The sequence below is a fragment of the Acromyrmex echinatior genome, chromosome 3, assembly GCF_024713525.1.
Source record: "Acromyrmex echinatior isolate Ae372 chromosome 3, ASM2471352v2, whole genome shotgun sequence".
Lineage (NCBI taxonomy): Eukaryota > Metazoa > Arthropoda > Insecta > Hymenoptera > Formicidae > Acromyrmex > Acromyrmex echinatior.
Window position 1 is genome coordinate 9,006,165 of NC_141854.1, and position 19,916 is coordinate 9,026,080.

Consider the following 19,916-nt stretch of genomic DNA (forward strand, 5'->3'; position numbering starts at 1 on the left):
TTTTTAACGTAGCTGCGGTAGGATGTCTACATCCGAAAGACTGGATCACAAAATTCAATTACAAGTGTATTCAATATTATATTTCTGACATACATTATTAACGTACACTCGAAATTCCGGCTTTGATTTTTACATTAAATAAGATATTTTGAAGATGTCCTAAGGACATCAATTAAATGTTTAGAGGACGTCTTATATGTAGGATATATGTAGGATATATGATATTCCGGGAACATTCATTATATATGTTCATATAAGCGTTGAATATTATTATCATAATCATTGATATCATCATTATTATTTACTGTTATTATTCAGGATTAAGTGCTAAGTTAAAAAAATAAAAATTAAGTTAAAGAGTTAATTAATTTTAACTTAACTTAATTACATTTTAGACTCTTAATTTTTTAACTTAATTTAGTTACATTTTATCGGTAACTATTAACTTTTAAATTGATTTTTTTTAAAGTCAATCCTCAGATACAATGCGAGAGGTTAATGAGTATATAATTTAATAATTTTATATTGTATAATCGTTACTTGTGAACAAAAATAACCAGATTCTTTAATAAATACACTATGCTGTGAGAAAGGAAAAATACGAATTATGCAAAGTGATCAAACTTTTTCTTTTTTTGTTTTTAATTGTTCGTTCGTACCATATTTAACTTTTCAATTTTTTTTATTAACTTAACTTTTAATTCAATTAATTTCATTATGGATTAATTTATATTTTAATTAAGTTAAATTTTCAAGGCTATTAACTTTAATTTAACTTAGTTGAAAAGAAAGTTAACTTATCCAACCCTGCTATTATTGTCATTATTGAATCGTCAATATAGTGATATATTGATATACAATCATAATAACAGTACAAAATATGTATAAAATTAATTCAAGTAATTAATTAATTTTATTTTTATTACAATTACATAATTATTATTTTTATTATAATTACATAATCATGGACATTATATTAATACTAAATAATAATCAATTAATATAAATGTATTTTCTTAAAATACAATTTCTTAATTTAAGCAATAATAATAATAAAATCTACTGCTTGTAAAAAATATCTGTGTAAATTTTTTGACCATACGCGCGATTCAAAATTTATTTAGTAAAAAATAATATTCTACGTAAAAATTGTAAATTAGTATTACTGTTTCAATGCTGTTCTTATTCATATTACGAAAAAGCATTATTTTTACTGACAAATATTATTTTCTACTAAACAAGTTTGTAATCGCGCAATATTCAGAGAATGATAATAGAATCGACATTCATTCGATATTCATTCCATTATCATTTCTCATTGGGATATATCCAAACAATGTCCATAAAAAATCCATTCACGACTAAAGGCAGTACATTGTATGTCCAAAAGACGTCTGCCAGACGTGATCGGGACGTCATCTTTAATCTGGACGTCGAACGTCTGAACGAGATATCCTGTGGACGTCTAAAGGATCCACATCCATATGTGTGTGTGTGAATATTAATTTGAATAAACAATTTATTAATATTAATTTTACTGATGATCACTTTTTTGCATGATAAATTTTCCAAAGAAGTACTACGTAAGTAATCACGTGAAAAAAGATTATCCAAAAAGCAAGTATTATCACAGTTATATAGAATGGAACTGTTGGTATGCCCATCATCGTGAGAATCTTGTTTGGTGAACGCAAGTAACAGTAGATTTCTAAACACATTAGATTCGGTCGATCAAGATAGATCGCTTGCATTACTCCTTCAAACGCATATCTGCAATAAAATTTTCTTTTAAAACTGAAAATATACAGTGAACTGAAGTTAAATAAAAGCGTATCTCCACACGGAAAGAGAAATAATTCTCAATAAATAGCCATTATAAATTAAAAATATTATTTATATGGAAAACATCATATTTACAGTAATAAATTTAAATTTTAAAAGCTTTTAATTAATAAATCGTTGTAATATTAAATTGTACCTAAAAAAGCTCACATATCCTAGAGGCTGCAAGTATATCGACATTTCTGCAAATTTTGAAAAGAATCCAGCAAACAACAATAATGGTATACCAATTGCCGGTATTACAAATATACCTATCTGAAAAGAAATTATACTTAGTTATTTAAAATTTTTATATTAAATATCTAGAGAATAATATGTATAAAATGTCCAAAATCGAAAAATAAAACGTCTCATTTATATTCCGATTTTGAACATGCATCCCAGTAAAAAATTTTTCATGCATGAATATATATAAATATATATAAACATATATAAATATTCATAAACATGAATAATCATCATATATGAAATATGTCCATACTTGTTCATACTTGCTCATCTTTTTTTCTTTTGTAAAATTATTTTTTAGTGCAATAGAAATAATAATGTAATGTGAAAACATTAAAAATAATTAAAGAGATCATTTTTGCATTGTTCGTTTTAGAGAAAAACAAGTTTGGAAAAATGTAAAAAAAAATTATGTTCACAATTATGCATAATCTTATATATTAGGTAATTATACATAAGTGATTTTTTATATTCTTCAAACTTGATTTTTTTCTAAAACAAATAGTGTAAAAATTACTTATTTAATTATTTTTAATGTTTTCACATTACTATTATTATTCTTATTACTAAACAGTAATTTTACAAAAAAAAAAAGAATAATGTATTCCATATGTGAAAAATCAGTGAAAACTACAATTTTTATCATTTACGAAAAAGAAGTATTCTAACTTCATTAGATAACTTTACTCATAACTTTACTGATAACTCATAACTTTATTAATAACTGTGTTTATCTTTTTAACAACATTTTTTATTGAACTGTCATATTTTCATTAACGTTAAGTGTTCATCATAAAAGTATTAGTCTTGTATGATCACATAAGCTTTTTTAGTATAGTTATATTGCTTTTTTGTCTCGAATATGATGTCAAAATCTGTGATATTAAACTATTATTTTTATAATCTTAGGAATGTCGATTAATATTATCAATATACTTGTCAATGAACAATCAAAATTTAACATCAAAGTGACATGTGTTTGCTACCTAGACTTTTCCGATGTAATGTATTGTATTATAATATGTAATGTTAAATTGTTATGACCTTTATCTTGCTTTTCAAACATAAAAGTTACGTAATGTAAAAATTAATTAAAAGATACACCGTTAAAATACCTCACTGCCAAATATTATGCCTGAAAATATCCCGGTTGTTTGTCCAAGCATTGTAATTAACAGGAAAATTCCCCACACCCGTAAAATTCTATCATATTCCATTGGCTGTCCTGTTAAATAGTATGATATAAGTATGAAAGATGAGGCACAAAGTATCTAAAAAAAAAAAAAACGAAACTGTAATTAACTTAGAAAGCTATGATAATATATTTATATAGTTATAATCTGATTACAATCTTTAGTCATAACTTTATACCTGAAAAAAATAATTAATAACAAAGTTATAGTGCTGCATTTAAACATACTTGCATTAAAAGATCCGATATTATTTTTACACTGTAGTAGGATCTTAAAGAGTACCAATTGTTTAAATGTTCTTGTAACAATATTGTCGCTTCAACGGGAACTACAATCAGATTTAACTTAATACAATTTATGAAATTCATAAAATACGTTTATGATAATTATAAACGTGATAAATTGTGAAAACATTATCGAAGAGATTTATTAACTTTTTAAAAGTATCAAAAAGATATATTGTAATATTATATCGATAATTTAATTATTGTCAACAAGAGATGCAGTTTACTTGGCGTTACAAATCCTCCTATTGATTGATTAATCAGAAAAAAATTTTACTAACCAATGAATGTTTCAAAACATTTATAGCATCAAATCGATTATAGTCTATATTACATAAATTATACAGTGTTTATGTATGTTCATACATAAAAGAACATATATCACTTACACACTTGTACTAACAATATAGCATTTGTAAAGTATAAAAATAATATACAGAAAAATAAGTAAGCGATGTTGCTGCCAACTTTTTCCGCGTCATTACCGAAATTATAGAAAACTGTCCCTAATAATAGTGCGACTATGACGTGTGTCGCAAATCTTAGTTTTGTTAAAGTCTGAAAAATTAATCAAAATAATAATTTTTTAATTTGTCAAACAAATTGTTTGAATATTACTTTCGAAAGTTTTTACTCACTGTATGTCGCTTGATATAAATTAAAGATCGTAAAAATAAAATCTTTTGCTCTTGCCATGTTGATTTCTTTTGTGTTGTGCTATTTATAGATGCGTCTGTATCTTTTGTTTCACATTTCTGTTTGAAATTAATCGATAAATCTAATTCTATAAAAAAATTAATTAAATAATTAGTATTAGTTAATTTAATTTAATAATAATAATTATGGAATGACATTATTTAAATTTTAAAACGCTATGCTATTTAAGTTTAACATGGAGAAAGATAATTTTGCTGTTATAACAAATATATATTGCTATGTATATTTGTAATAGCAGTGATAAAATTTAGTTGATATAATCAGTTTTAGAAATTATTTGTTGTAAAGTAGAATCTGTTTTGCTAAGATAGAAAAAATTTGCTATGTGTATTTGTCTTTAGAACCAAAGTTAATTTGTTGTTAAAGCAAAATAATATCTTAGCAAATATTTTTTTACTATTGTCCTTAGTAATATTTTTTATTATTATACAAAATTATTACTGCTCATTCAAATCCATTATGACAGCAAAAAAAATTTATTATTGTAATCGATTTGTGTTATTACAGCAAAACTTGATTTGTTAAGATGCATATCTTATCCTTCTATCCTGCATATTAAATGACTGTCTCCTTTCTGGAGTCTTCTTATAACGTTCATTGCGTCTATGAAATGTGTTATCGCGAATGACCTCTCAATATCTTATCGCATTTATTTTCATTTTTTTTCTATTATTTACGTTATATGTTTCTGTTACTTTTAATATCAACATATATTTATAATAATACGAAATCTGCTAGACAGTTGGAGATTATCTGAAGAAATTATTTCAATATTAATTCTTACTATACAAAGGGTCACTAGTGATCGAGCGATTCCTATTCATGCAAGTTTCTTTGAATATTTCGATAATTATAAATTAGACTACATTTTATTATTTTCCAAAATAAAGTTTCAATATTTATTCTAGAAAGTTAAAAGTTATGTTGGTAAATTTTTAGAGATTTTTTGAACCATTCTAAATAGGTGAAAAAAATGCACGGATTCTAGTGACCCAGTTTGTACGGCTACATGAGGCACCAAATTGTATAATACCTTGTATTTAGTACTATCTTTTTAATACATCTTTCGATCATGTTTTGTTGCCTAATCGAGGGATCTATTAAAAAAATGTATTTTAAGTTGTTAATTTTAAAATAATTTCTTTAGGCATTCCTCAAATTCTCCTCAAGCAGATTTTGTATATTATTTTAGGAAAATTGTTTTGTTCATACAATTAAAATATGTCGTTAATTTATTAAATATATCTTGCTACAATAGCAAATTTGATTGGCTCATGTAGTTCAAATAAATTGTTTATAGAACAAAATCATCTTGTTAGTTTTTCAAATGTACTTTGCTTTTGTAGCAAATTGTATTGCAAAAAAGATTAGTTAATTAAACAAAAATTTATTAATTTTTACAGAAAAATAATTTGTAGTTTTAGCTTAATCCAGCAAATAGCAATCAGTAATTTTAACAAATCTTTTTTCTATCCATATATGTATTAACTGATAAATTTTGCTACAATAAAATCTGCTATGCCAGCAAATTATTTTTCTCCGTGTGGGCGAGATCATTAATCACAAAATTTTCAGTACATAACAGTACATAATTGTTATAAAATAAATATATTACCTTCTTCATTATGTTTATTGCGTAACCTAAACTTTACGTATTCGTCACAACAGATCTTGTATAGATTTTCCATATCTCCACCCCTTTGTTTTGTTACTACCTCAAGCACTGTAATTAAAACACAATTAATTATTTTTTCGCTTTTTTAATTATTAGATGTTTTTAAAGTATTTTAATTTTTAAAATGTAAAATAAAGAATTCGGCAACTATTTTAAAATGTATTTATTATAATTTAAATATCCATATAGCATAGATCAAGGGGGGTTTTACAGAACATTCTGAAAACATTCCAACATTCTGAGAATGTTCTTAAGAAGATCTCTGGGATAAAGTTTGCTGTATAGATATGACTGAATAGATTTTTAAATAATACACATTTTTTACGGAAAACTGGATCAAATATTTTATTATAAAAATAATATTATTATGTATATATATATATATATATATATATATATATATATATATATCAAATATATTCTATATATATGTATATACAGAAATATTCATATTTCTTATTTTCAAATATTAAAATATTAAAAATAACAGTCTATCTATTTTTCAAAATTAATTGCAAAATGTATCTTTTTAATATAAAATTATAAAATTTACTTGCAGGATTAATAAGAACTAATTCTAAAATTATAAAAAAATATAAAAAATGCGCACAATACTCTATTCTATATTAATTTTCCTAATTCTCCTATCTTCTTGTAATTTATTTAACAAATCTAATCAATAGAGTCAATCTTACCAAATTCAATTATGTTATAGAAGTTGGGACACGTAAATCCGGCAATACTGTACATGTTTAAGATCTCGTTCTTTGGACCGCAATACATACATCTGCCTTGGTTAAGTACAATAATATTATCGAAGAGCGAAATCATCTGACTGCTGGGTTGATGTATTGTACAAATCACAGTGCAATTCGCTCTTGCCATATCATGCAGTATATTAATAAGCTATTTAACGCAAATCATACATATATAGTTTCGATATAGCACATTAAGAACTTAATATTAAAGTTGAACTATAATTCAAAACAATACATTATAACATTCTAGCTATGTTGTAACATATTGCTTAAATATTCTGAGCATTTGTATAAAATAATTAATTTATAAAAAGAAGGGATAAATATCGATTAATTTATATATCGAGTAATTTATGTCAAATAATATCAAATAACACATTAAAAGAGGATATTAAAAAAAGATTGACTTCTGCCCATAAAAGGTTTTATACTAAAAGAAATAGTGTTTTTATAAATTTTAATTGGATACGATAAACTATAAAGTTATTAAAAAGTTTTTGGAGGCGATATATTGGAGGACATCTTGAACAAAAACATTGAAATTTAGATCCCATATTCGTGCTTAATTCTTCAAGGTGTTTCCTATATCTTTCTCGAACTTTTTATCATATTATCATATTTCAGGAAGTCTCTTAAAATTTATTAAAAAATCCTTTCCCTTTTACTTATACTCTTTTAGACAGAAGTACCCTTTTTATCATCCTCTTTTATAAAACGATTGTTATTAATATATAGTTGCATTAGAAATTTATGCTACCTGATTAGAGTCCGTACTGTCGAGACCGCTTGTTGGCTCGTCTAATAAAAAAACGGATGGCTGAACGAACATTTCCACGCCGATAGAAAGTCTCTTCCGTTCACCACCGCTTAATTTATTCGTCAATGTGTCCAGACAGTTCGATAAGTTGAAACGTTTCGCGATATCGTTCACCTGACAGAAAAAATGTCTGATGTATGCAATACTCTGATGTATGTCAATCTACATAAATTTACTCGCCAAGCTAAATAGTAGTAGAAATAATAATAATAATCATATAGATGTTTCAAGTAAAGCATTACAAATTTTTATCTCGGAAACATGCATTATTGAGAAAAATTGTTCAGACATAAGTTGTAGGATTCAAAAAGATCTATTTACTGATCTTACCAGTTTGACTTAATGAAAAGTTATCCAAGTAAAATTGCTTATTCTTATAGGCAACAAACATGATCGAGAGATGTATTAAAAAAATGTATTAATTTTGAAATAATTCTTTAGCTATTCCCCAACTGTCTAATAGATTCCGCATTATTATGAATATATGTTGACGTTGAATAAAGTAACAAAAGTATGTAATGTGAATAATAGGAAAAATAAAAATAAATGCGATAAGATATTATAAGAGATTACTCGCGACAACATATTTATAGACGCAGCGACGCTGTAATAACTGAAGATTCCAGAAGGAAGACGACAGTCATTTGAGCATACATAGAGTAGAAGGCGCGTCCTAACAAATCAAGTTTTGCTGTAATAATACAAATCAATTACAATAAAAAATTTCTTTCGTTGTCATAATGAATTTGTATGAGCAAGTGATTTTGCTTCAATAGCAAAAAAATTTGCTAAGGACACATTATTTTGCTTTAAATTAACTTAATTTGAAAGACAAATACACGCAGCAAATTTTTTCTATCTTAGCAACAAAACAGATTCTTCTCTAATAACAATTAATTTCTAAAACTGGTTGTATTAACTAAATTTTATCATTGTCATTATGAATATGCAGCAGCAATGATAGTTTGCTACAACGGCAGAATCATTTTTCTCCGTATACTTATAATTAATCTGAACGACTTTGTAAGTCAAAACGGTTGCGACATTGCAAATAAAAATAAAATAAATGTTATTTTCTTAACCATTAATTGCTCGATTATAGGCTAAGAAACTATTTCATTGTGTAGCAGTTTTTCGAGCGGATAGGTATATTATTTAATAATATTATTTAATAATAATTTAAATAAATATTTTATGTATATATAAAATTATTAAATAAATAATTTTATATATATATTAGGTGTTGGAATTAATTCGTAGCGTTTTACAAGTGATGGGAAGTACTTTCATTAATGTATTTTTTAATGCTCATGTGAAATAAATAACATTCTTTCATTAAAAAACGCTACGAATTAATTCCAACACCTAATATATATATAAAATAATATATACATACATACATATATGTGTGTGTGTGTGTGTGTGTGTGTGTGTGTGTGTGTGTGTGTGTGTGTGTGTGTGTGTGTGTGTGTGTGTGTGTGTGTGTGTGTATGAATGTGTTTGCAACTGTTCTGTCGTATTTATATTTTACTCACCATGGAACAAATTGCTTGCGTGTTCTGATTAACGCTGAGTTTCAGTCGAGCTGCTATGTAAAGAGTTTCTCTTGTTGTGAGGTATGGCAATAGATCGAATTGTTGCGGTACGTAACACACCTGTTTGCGAAATATTTTTCTGTTTTGTTTAGCACCGTTGACGGTGATGGTGCCTCTAATATCGACTTGTTGTTTGCCTGATATGATTTTTAGCAGGGTGGTCTTCCCCGAACCGGAAGGACCGACTATCACCGTGACTTTCCCCGGTTCGAAATGTCCCGTTACATTATGTAGAATGATTTTCTCAGTCCCTACAGTTGAACATTCTTATTTTACTATGTATAACCAAAAATGAAATATCAGTCATGTGTCGCATTTACGCACATTACATCCAAGCAGGACAATTAGATCACAATAACATAACATTAAATGAATTATGACTGGTTAAAAAGTGACTTTTAATAATCATTTTGGACCTAACCACTTTAACGCCATTTTGATATCATCATGATTTTTTTCTATTTGGATGAGATCTATCAATTTAACGGCATTGTCCGATGTAATTCTATCCCAGTGAGAAATAATAATGAAATCGACATCGAATCGATTCGACGTCGAAATCATCAAATCGACGTCGAATCGAGCATGTTTCTGACTTACCGCTCGGAGTACGAGAAGGAGAATTCCATCAAGTCTCTCCATTTTTAAATAAAGTTCATGTAATATTTCTACATTACATATTTATTTTTTAAAAAATCTGTAGAAGATTTTCGTCGCAAAGTGTTAAAACGTTAGTTCCGCAAAGCTTAATATAGGAGTTTACGTGTTAAAAATTAAAACTTTGAAGATAAATATTTCGGCTCCGCTAGAGTCTTTGAAATTTTAATCATACATAGATAAAATTATTTTAAACATATTCAAATTTTAAAAAATCTATAGAAATTCAATGGACATTTCCTGTATGATTTTCACGACATTTTAAACCGCCTAGAATGATAAGGCATGCGGGATGGGTATTATCCCTAAATCGCACGATTGCATTTGGCGGTGGACTGAGCGAATTTAACTATTTTCATAAATTAATAATTTGTTAATTGCGACAATTGTAAATGGTATTGGTAGAGGACTTTTTTTTCTCAATTTAGTCCATTCTGCCCCTGTGCAAAAGACTTATCGTTAATTTCCAAACACCCTGTATACATATGTATATGTATATATGCAGGATGTCTCACAATTACCACATTTTTTCTTAAGAACGTATTTTTGAGGTAATCTTTCAAAAACTATTGTAGCCTCGATATTTTTGTATTAGAATTTTCGTCTCAAAATTACCCTTAAGAATACGTTCGTAAAAAAAATGCGGTAATTGTGAGACACCCTGTATACACTTTCATATACATATTATTTCAACAGATTCAAGTAGAATAAAAATGAATCGCCTTATGAAAAATGCTAAAAATTTATTTTAATCTATAGATATGAAACGGGTTAATGCCATCTTTATCATAACAGAATGTCATCAAAATGACTATAAAACGATTAATAAAAGTCACTCTCTATCGCAATTGATTTTAACATCATTTTTATTTTATTTAGAGTCATTTATTTTAACATTATTAAAATCATTAACATATTTTGTTTTGTTTGGAGAGTAATATTTATAGGATAGGTTCAGACGTAGATAGAAAAGCAGAAAGCAGAAAAGCAACAGCCAATCAAAAACTTCCGCTGGTAGTAAGCAATGCAGAAAGTCGAAACCAGCAACTAGCAGCACGAGTTCTAACTGGCTGTCTGTTTTTCTGTTTGGATTTGGATATATCCAGACTATCAAGCCAAACTTTAGCATTTTAATATCATTTTGATGTCTGGGTATTAATCATGAAACTAGAATGGAAAGTAAAAGGTGAAAACTTCAACCATTGAAGTTAATGGAGAAATTTTTTACTATTTTTATCCTAGGAAAAAAGTTTCATGATTGATATCCTATAATCTATTTTGACCTGTTTAGGAAGTGATTAAATCAATCTCTTGCACGCTTATTTGAAATGTCTGAAGGTATCATGTCATAAAATACCTGGAAAATTTTATAATATTTTTATCATATTAGTCATAAATGTGAAATAATTTAGCAATCTAAACATTATAGGTAATGATAGAAATTTTTGAAATATGAAAAGCATTAATAAACTGCATATTACGACTTCACCGATTTCAATGACATATGCTGCATACTTTTATCTTCAAATCTAATTTTGAGTTAGTGAACAATTCTATAATGCTGCATATTGTACTTTAATCTGTATGAATTTTTATTCACAAGAAATTGCCGCGTTCATCTATCAATGATGTTGCATCATCCTCATGGATAAACAACTTTTTTTAGTAATGATTTTTAGTATAAAAAATAAGAATATCATCGGACATATTTTATTAAGTGTTGCATAATCAAAATGATTAACATAAAATATTGTTACATTATGAAATTTATATAAGATATTTTATATATGGTAGAGTATTTTACTCGCTTCAAGCGAATATCTCGGAAACCAAGAAAGGTAAAAAAAGTTTTATGTAAAAAAGTTGTAATTTTTCTTGGAGGAAAGAAAATGAAAATAACGGATTTTATATACATAGAATACGTTATCAAGCTCAACATAAATTTTTTAAATTAGTAGGAAACTCTTATCTTTTAGTTTTAACTTCTTATATAAAATGGATTGTAACCTGAAGTGTTTCAAAAACGTCTTGACAACTATATTCTCCTTAGCCCAAGTACCCCCTTTGAACATTCTCACATCGAGAATAACGCAAAAAAAACCTTTGCAGACTTATCATATTTATGGACAGTTAAATTTTTTTTTCAGTCTCAATCCGGGTCTTCAAATTATATTATAAAAAAGTTACAGCAATGTGAAAAATCGCATAAGATACGTTGAGCGGCTTGCTAGAATTAAAGTACTGATCTGGAAAGTAGAGATTTTAAGCTTTAAAAGTTAGAATTATTTCTATTTAAAAAATATTAAAAATTTGTGCTAAAATATAGTGGCCCATTTTTTTTGCGTGTGTAAGTGTATCATGTCTTATAGTTATTATGATTTTCAAATTCTAAGAGAAAATTCTTTCCATGCACAAACAAATATATTAGGGTATCGAAGATGCAGAAAAATCATTACATTTAATATATAAAAAATGAGCTTACCTTTGAGATTGCAATAAACCGAGTAACAAAGATCATTGAATTCAATGTATATTTGTGAATTCCATGATTTCACAGGTTCCAACAATATTTCTGATTCCTGCATATGAATCTTGCAGTCGCTTTTCAGCATCTTTGCTGCATTAATTTTATCATTCACTTCTAGCATTTCACTAAACACTTCATAAAATTATAATTGTAAAATTATATCCGTTGTCAATTGATTAATTTAAGAGTTAGTAGTACTTACAGTATAGTATGAAAAAAACAAGATGCGCAATATGCGATGATCATCTATTACTTCATCAATTGTCTGATGATAATATTAAACTTCGGTTTTATATATTGAGTGACGTCATGCGACGTCAGATTATAGATGTTTTCTGTGGCTGAACTAGTATACACTTTTGAAACTTAAAGTAAGATAGATATATGTTTGTTTAAAGCGAGAAAGAGAATTTTAGAACAATTTAGAGTGGGAACAGAAAACAGACAAGTGTGTCACAGATAAGTGTGAAAGCGTATCTAGAAGTTATGAATTTCACAATCGGGCCTCGCCAGAAGCACAAGGTTGAGAGAAGAATGTACAGTATAAAAATTCTTCTAAATAAATCGAGTCCAAAATTTGACTAGTGAATTGAAACATTTCCATCTCTTCTCGTCTCAGTAGAGAGCGTAATAACAAAGGATAGCTTGAATACAGGTCTGTCCAAGCGTATGAATAAAGGAACTTATTTCTCAATTTGCAATCATAAGCCGTTTTTTATTTTGTTCATTATTGCCTGTGATAATTATTAGGCTACACTAATCTTCTTCTAGCATTCTTGTTTCTTATTACAGAAAATATGAATATTCCCATACAGCACAGAAATTTGCAGCAATAACCTGGTGAAAATTTTTCTCAAAATTTTTCATATAATTTTTCAAAATTTCTATATAGTTTTATAACTTTCTCACATTTTTTTATACGAATTGGAACATTTCTCAGAAAATCTACATCTTTTCTCAGAATATTTTCATATGTTAATTATAAAATATCGTAAGATTTTTAAGATTTTTTGTAAGTATTAGGTGTTGGAATTAATTCGTAGCGTTTTACAAGTGATGGGAAGTACTTTCATTAATGTATTTTTTAATGCTCATGTGAAATAAATAACATTCTTTCATTAAAAACGCTACGAATTAATTCCAACACCTAATATAATTTTTGATGAAATATTATAAAATCTAAAAAATTAAAAAAAATATTTTTTAAAAATTATAGAATGAAAAATTTCAGAATATTTCAGAATTCACTTGTATGAAAAATTCTGAGAGAAGATGTAAACTTTCGGAATATTTCTGAGTACTTTTGAAAATGTTACAATTCGTATAAAAATTGAGAAAAATTTTCACCAGGCTGCAACGTGTTATAATGTTGTATATTGCAATAACGTAATATTTGAACAGATATAAATCAGACGGAACGCTGGCATCTATCCTTTATTATTTATGTTCATTTGTCTCATTCTACTGAAACGGCGCATGGAAATGGCTCACACATGAGGCGGATTTTAAGTGAATCTAAGCTAGATCTACTTGTTTCTAGTTATCTATATAAGGCATCTGCTTAATCAAACATGAAATAGTTTCACAGATTAATGTAAACTCTACAGCAGATAAATTCGCTTTAGCCAAAACGAAAAATCATTACTTTTTTATGAATATAAATTCAAAATATTAAAATAATGTTTTAACATATATTTATAACATTTAAGATTGTGTAACATGTTATTTTTTTTATCCTGTATCTCCATACTATATTATAATAAAATAGATTACGTAATTTTTCTAAATAAAAAAATTTATTTAAGTAAATAAAAATTACTCAAATTGTAAAAATTATGAATTAGTAACAACGTAAGTTTTAGTTATGATTAGTATCAGATTAAATTAATTATTGCAAAATTATTTTTAAAAAATAAATATATCGTCAAAAGTACACGTGCTTCTTCAAAAAATAATTGAATACAGCTACTTTAAAAAAATAAAGTCCAAATAGTATCTTTTTATTCTCATTCATTTTAACTTAAATAATAATATCTTTAATTTTCCTTAAAAAACTAATAATATATAATAAAAAATTATGCGAATTAAAATAAAATTTATACATATTATACAATGAGGGACAAAAATTCCGGAATGGTTGAATATTTTAAAAAGTATGCATTTTTTAAAAAAATATTTCAGACACAAAAACTGTAGAGTTTAAAAAGAACTATTTACTTCTTCTCGATTTGATCTTAAATGATATCAAATATCAACGTCATATCTATTTTTTTTAAATGGAAACTCCCATTTTCCATTACATACTTTTGTACTCTTATCTCAAGAATACTATAACAATATATTTTTTCATTAAGTATTTTTTGAATTATAAGTTAAACATTACAATACCGCCGGTATTAAAATATTATAAGTTGAAAATTATGATATCATCGACATTAGCATTATTACGAGTATACAATAAATGTACAACTGAATGACTAAACTTACAAAAAAGTGACTTTCAACGAGTGATTCGACGACAATTACACAAACCTTGGATCACGTTTAATAAATATGTAAAAAAAGGACTTAGTAAAAGCTAAATATCAGTTGCTAATTCAAACTGTTATTGATAAAAGTCGGCTATTGAAGATAAAATATATTTGCCAACTTTATTTAATTAAAATTAAAAGCGTACTTAACATAAGTCATTAAAAATAGAATTATTCGATTTTTTGAATGATAACATACAACCATGCTTGCTCTGATGTATGCTAGAATTCGTTCATACATTGAGCGTTGCTGTATATACATGATTTTTATATTGGGTCATCTAAAAAGTATCCGCGGTTTTTTATCACTAGATGTGTTGACCATCAACACCATCTAGTGACAAAACACCACGGATATTTTTTAGATGACCCAATATTTATTATGAATTACTTCATAGTTTATTTCCTTGCATGCACCAATCAAAAGAAATAATTGCTATTTCAAATTATACAACATTATATATAATTATATATGAAATTGATATATTTTATATATAATTATATATATATGTTCATTATATTACATTTTTCCCGAAAAATTCCATACTCTCTCATTCCAATATCAAACGAACAAACAGCTCGGTAAAAAATTTTTTATATATCAACATGAATAAATATAAAATATATCTAAACACGCATAAATATTCATAATCATGTATAATTATATATGAAATATGTCTATACATCTTTCTTTTGTAAAATTACTTTTTAGTATACTAAAAATAATAATAATATTAAAAAAATAATATCAAAAATAGTTAATGGAATAATTTTTGCATTGTTTATTTTAGACAAAATCAGGTTTGGAAAAATGTAAAAAATTTACATTTACAATTATATAATATATGAATAATTCTTTTATATTTCTCCAAACTTAATTTTTTTTCTAAAACAAACAATGCGAAAATGTTCCTTTTAATTATTTTTGATGTTTTTCTCATTATTTTTTTTTTTAGTACACTAAAAAGTAATTTCACAAAGAAAGAAGAATGTATAAATATGTATGGACATGTTTCATACATAATTATATATGTTTATGAATATTTATATATGTTTATATTCATGCACGGAAAATTTTTTACTGGGAATGCAAAATATCTATTTCGTATTACATGATTATCACTTAAATATATAATACATTTACGAATAATCACACTTAATAACCACACAAGCAACTAAGATCGTTCACTGTAGACTGTAACAATTGTAAAACATTGTTTTATTGAGCACTTCTGATTATGTTCTGATTATGATTTAAAAAAAAAATACGAAGAGCAACACACAACAACATACTGCCTGCCTTCACGGATAATACGTTAATCATTGATACATCTAACTCACTCGTTACGCAATAAACACCAACCAAAGGTCGCATGTGAAAGTTCCCATTATACATTATATCTAAGAGTAGAAATAAAAGTAAAAGTAAATGTAAAAATAATAAGTAAGTTAAAAATAATAATAAAATAAGTGTGTTAAAAATAATCTATTCGTTAATTTTATATAATCCCTAAAGTGATTTTCATATCTTTTCGATATTTTCAATTAAAAAAAATAACATAACCAAAATATATGGGTCATCTAAAAATATTAGGTGTTGGAATTAATTCGTAGCGTTTTACAAGTGATGGGAAGTACTTTCATTAATGTATTTTTTAATGCTCATGTGAAATAAATAACATTCTTTCATTAAAAACGCTACGAATTAATTCCAACACCTAATAGATATATGATCATCAACACACATCTAGTGACAAAAAACCGCGGATACTTTTTAGATGACCCAATATATGTACATATAGACAGTGATTTCCTTAACACTTGTATGAGTATTGGGACATATTCAAAGAACACGCTCTCTGTCTCTAAATATTCGTACATCATGACTGTACTATTGATTATTCAGAAAAGTTATTCCATTGTATTTTAAGAAAACTTGATATAATATATAATAAATATAAATATACATATATATATTAAAAAGAGCAAAAAAACAGTTAACGGACTCCAAACGGACACGGATGGCCTTCACAAAGTGTATACATTGATTATAAAAAAAAATTTAACATTATTCTTATCTAATCGTTTTGTCAATTTATTAATTGCTTCTCAGATAAGACAGACAGTCAGCCTTACCGTTAACATATCTTTAAAAAAATTCTTTTTGGACAGATTATCTCTCTCTCTCTCTCTCTCTCTCTCTCTCTCTCTCTCTCAAGTTTTAATATAGCGACTATATTACATTATATTATTACTGATATACCTGATAACTGATTATTATCTCTTATATTTTACATGATTTTATGATGAATTTGACGAAGTATTTCTTCTTAAGAAATGAACTGCGATCACGTTTTATTGAGATAATGTTTTTGCTTGGTTTTTCAAAATTTAAAAGTAGATAATATTTTAACAGATTTTTACTTTATTCAGATTTTTATTTTATTTTTATTTTTATTTATTAGTTAATAAATGTTTCTTTAATTAAAATATCATAAAATTTCGAACAATCGGTAATCAGTAAATCGCTTGCAAGTAATTCATCTCTCTGAGGCATTCATCAATATCGTTATATAAATTGGAAAATTTTCATCATGATTTTTCTATGACGATGGAAATTAATTTTAAGGTTGTGAATTTTGTATTATCTGAGGATAACTCAATCCAAGAGCCGAAACATGTAATGTAATGTGTTTTACAATGTGTTATTTATAGAATTTTTTTTATACATTCAATATATCATATTATAGTTCTTACATTTATACTTAATTACGTTGACTCTTATATGTCCTATACATCTTTGTATATTGTCTTAAAAATATACATAAATAAAATAAATAATAAATAAGTAAATAAGCAAAGCTGTATCTTTATATATTATACATATACAGAGTATTCTAAAAGTAACGATAAATCTTTCGCACCAGGATAGAATGGATTAAACTAAGAAGAAAAGTTCTTTACCATTTTGCAATTTTCGCAATAGTTAACAAGATATTAATTGCTAAAAATTGTCAAAAATTCTTCAATAATTTTTTATTCAAATACTGCCAATTTTACAGAAAAACTGCAAGAGAAAAAATTGTTTATTTTCTTCTCATAAAGCTCTAAGATTTTTTTTAAGAATTTTTTCGGAATTTATATAATATTTATATAATATTTTTTATCTTATTTTCTCGTGTTGGTAAAAATAAGGAAATATAGTAAAGTAATTAAAAAGTTGATAAAAAATTCTGAAAAAATTCTTAGAGTTCTATGAGACTCTATTGATAGTTATTAAAATTTGCCCAGGGCCGACCGTTTTTAATAGTATTGGGTCATCTAAAAAGTATCCGCGGTTTTTTATTACTAGATGTTGATGGTCATATATCTAGTGACAAAGTACCGCGGATACTTTTTAGATGACCCAATATCTCGTCTGCGGTTATGATCTTATCGACAGGGTCAAAATGGATGTAGCCACGTAGTATCTAAATCGAAAATATATGTACTGGCGGTAGTGTACGGGCGATTTTGCGACGGTGTCATGAAAAACGCTGGCATAGTTTCTCTCAGATTTCTCTCTGGAAATATATATAAATTACAATATGGCTATGTTTTATATTTATATTTGCTGTTAAGAATTGAAAGATAAACGAAATGCACATTTAATGTAAAAATAGGCGCGGCTGCTGTGGTTTCTAGCAGTGAGAAATCTAAGACAGGACATGAGAATGTCCTTTTTCTTGTAACCGCAAAGTGCCCTCCGCGCATTATTATTTTATGAAAAAGCAAATGTAAAACACACACACACACACACACACACACACACACACACACACACACAAAAATATCCTTTTTGCGCTGCTCCTGATAGAAATAAATCGCTGAAATCGTTGAAATATCTATTAATTTGATAAATTTTAGTTATTTCAGCGATTTATTTTCACCAGGAGCATCGCAAAAAATGGATATTGTTGTGTAGTTTACACTTCTTCAAAGAGCAATAGTCTGGAGGCATTTTGCGGTTACAGGAGAAAGGTTCTCATGTATAATAGCTTACCAGCCGCCATCCATAATGTCTCCGACACATCAGCGCGATGTTTGCCGCGCGCGATATCCAATGAGTGTATAGCTTTACCGATGTTTTTATTCTAAAGGTATACTCTCATTGGATATCGTATGTCGCACGCGACAAATATCACGCTGGTGTGCCGGAGCTATAAGTCCGCGACATGAGAAAGTCGTTTTGCATACCTGACTTCATCACATCAGTGCGATTCGCGACGCGATACATTGGACTATGAATATCGCTTTCTGATTGGTTCATGACATCTTAAAATTGTATGTAAAATAGTCTCAAATATAAAAGCAAGCAATAGAGTCTTTGTAATGTATAATACAATAGAAGAAAATGAATTAATCAAAATTCTTCATTTCTTTCCATGAAATTTGCATAATCACAAATTAATGTATGTATACAGAAAATTACCCAATTACGTGCCTCTTTATAAGAGAAATGCGATTTGGATAATTTTTTTTAGATTTGAATATAGGTCAAATTTGAATATAGGTTTTGTTTGAATAAAGGCCTCCAAGCAGAATAACAAGTCATTATGATATTAAAATGATATCAAAATGATTCCAAAATAATCATTAAAAGTTATTTTTCAATCATTTCTGATTCATTTTAATATTATTTTGACGTTATCGTAATTTTTATTGTTCTGTGCTCTGGCCTTAAAAATTGACTGGGTGCGATTCAAATGCAATTAATTTAATTTAAGGAGAACAAGAAAATCAAAATAATATGATGCCAAATTAACATTATTTTGATTTTCTTATTTTCCTTGGGAAAGAATTCTTTGGTTGATAAATTCATAAAATTCTTTCTTTTAATTGATCAATGGAATATTTGCAGCGTCAAATTACGCGTAAATTACAACCTACGAATACGAGGCTATGAATACCGGCTTTAGAATCATTTTATCTTTGTTGTTTATTAAATGTTTTCCCGGATTTGTAGATGACATTATTGTATGCCACACTCTTCTTATAAAAATTTATTTCCACATTAAATATTCATATATCATCATGAAATAGTCGGTACAAT

At 26.8% G+C, this 19,916-nt stretch overlaps 1 protein-coding gene across 1 annotated transcript; it reads right to left on the reverse strand.

The window, feature by feature from the left end:
- Nucleotides 1-894: 894 nt before the first annotated feature.
- On the reverse strand, nt 895-13,955 carry LOC105146350 (ATP-binding cassette sub-family G member 4-like). The gene is made up of 12 exons (XM_011056536.2): nt 12,496-13,955; nt 12,249-12,425; nt 9,050-9,360; nt 7,455-7,628; nt 6,635-6,845; nt 5,880-5,987; nt 4,186-4,331; nt 3,937-4,105; nt 3,491-3,591; nt 3,186-3,341; nt 1,979-2,097; nt 895-1,770 (listed from the first exon to the last, which is right to left on the reverse strand). The coding sequence occupies exons 2-12, from the start codon at nt 12,412-12,414 to the stop codon at nt 1,545-1,547; spliced, it is 1,887 nt and encodes a 628-aa protein (XP_011054838.1). The 5' UTR covers nt 12,415-12,425; nt 12,496-13,955; the 3' UTR covers nt 895-1,544.
- Nucleotides 13,956-19,916: the final 5,961 nt, after the last annotated feature.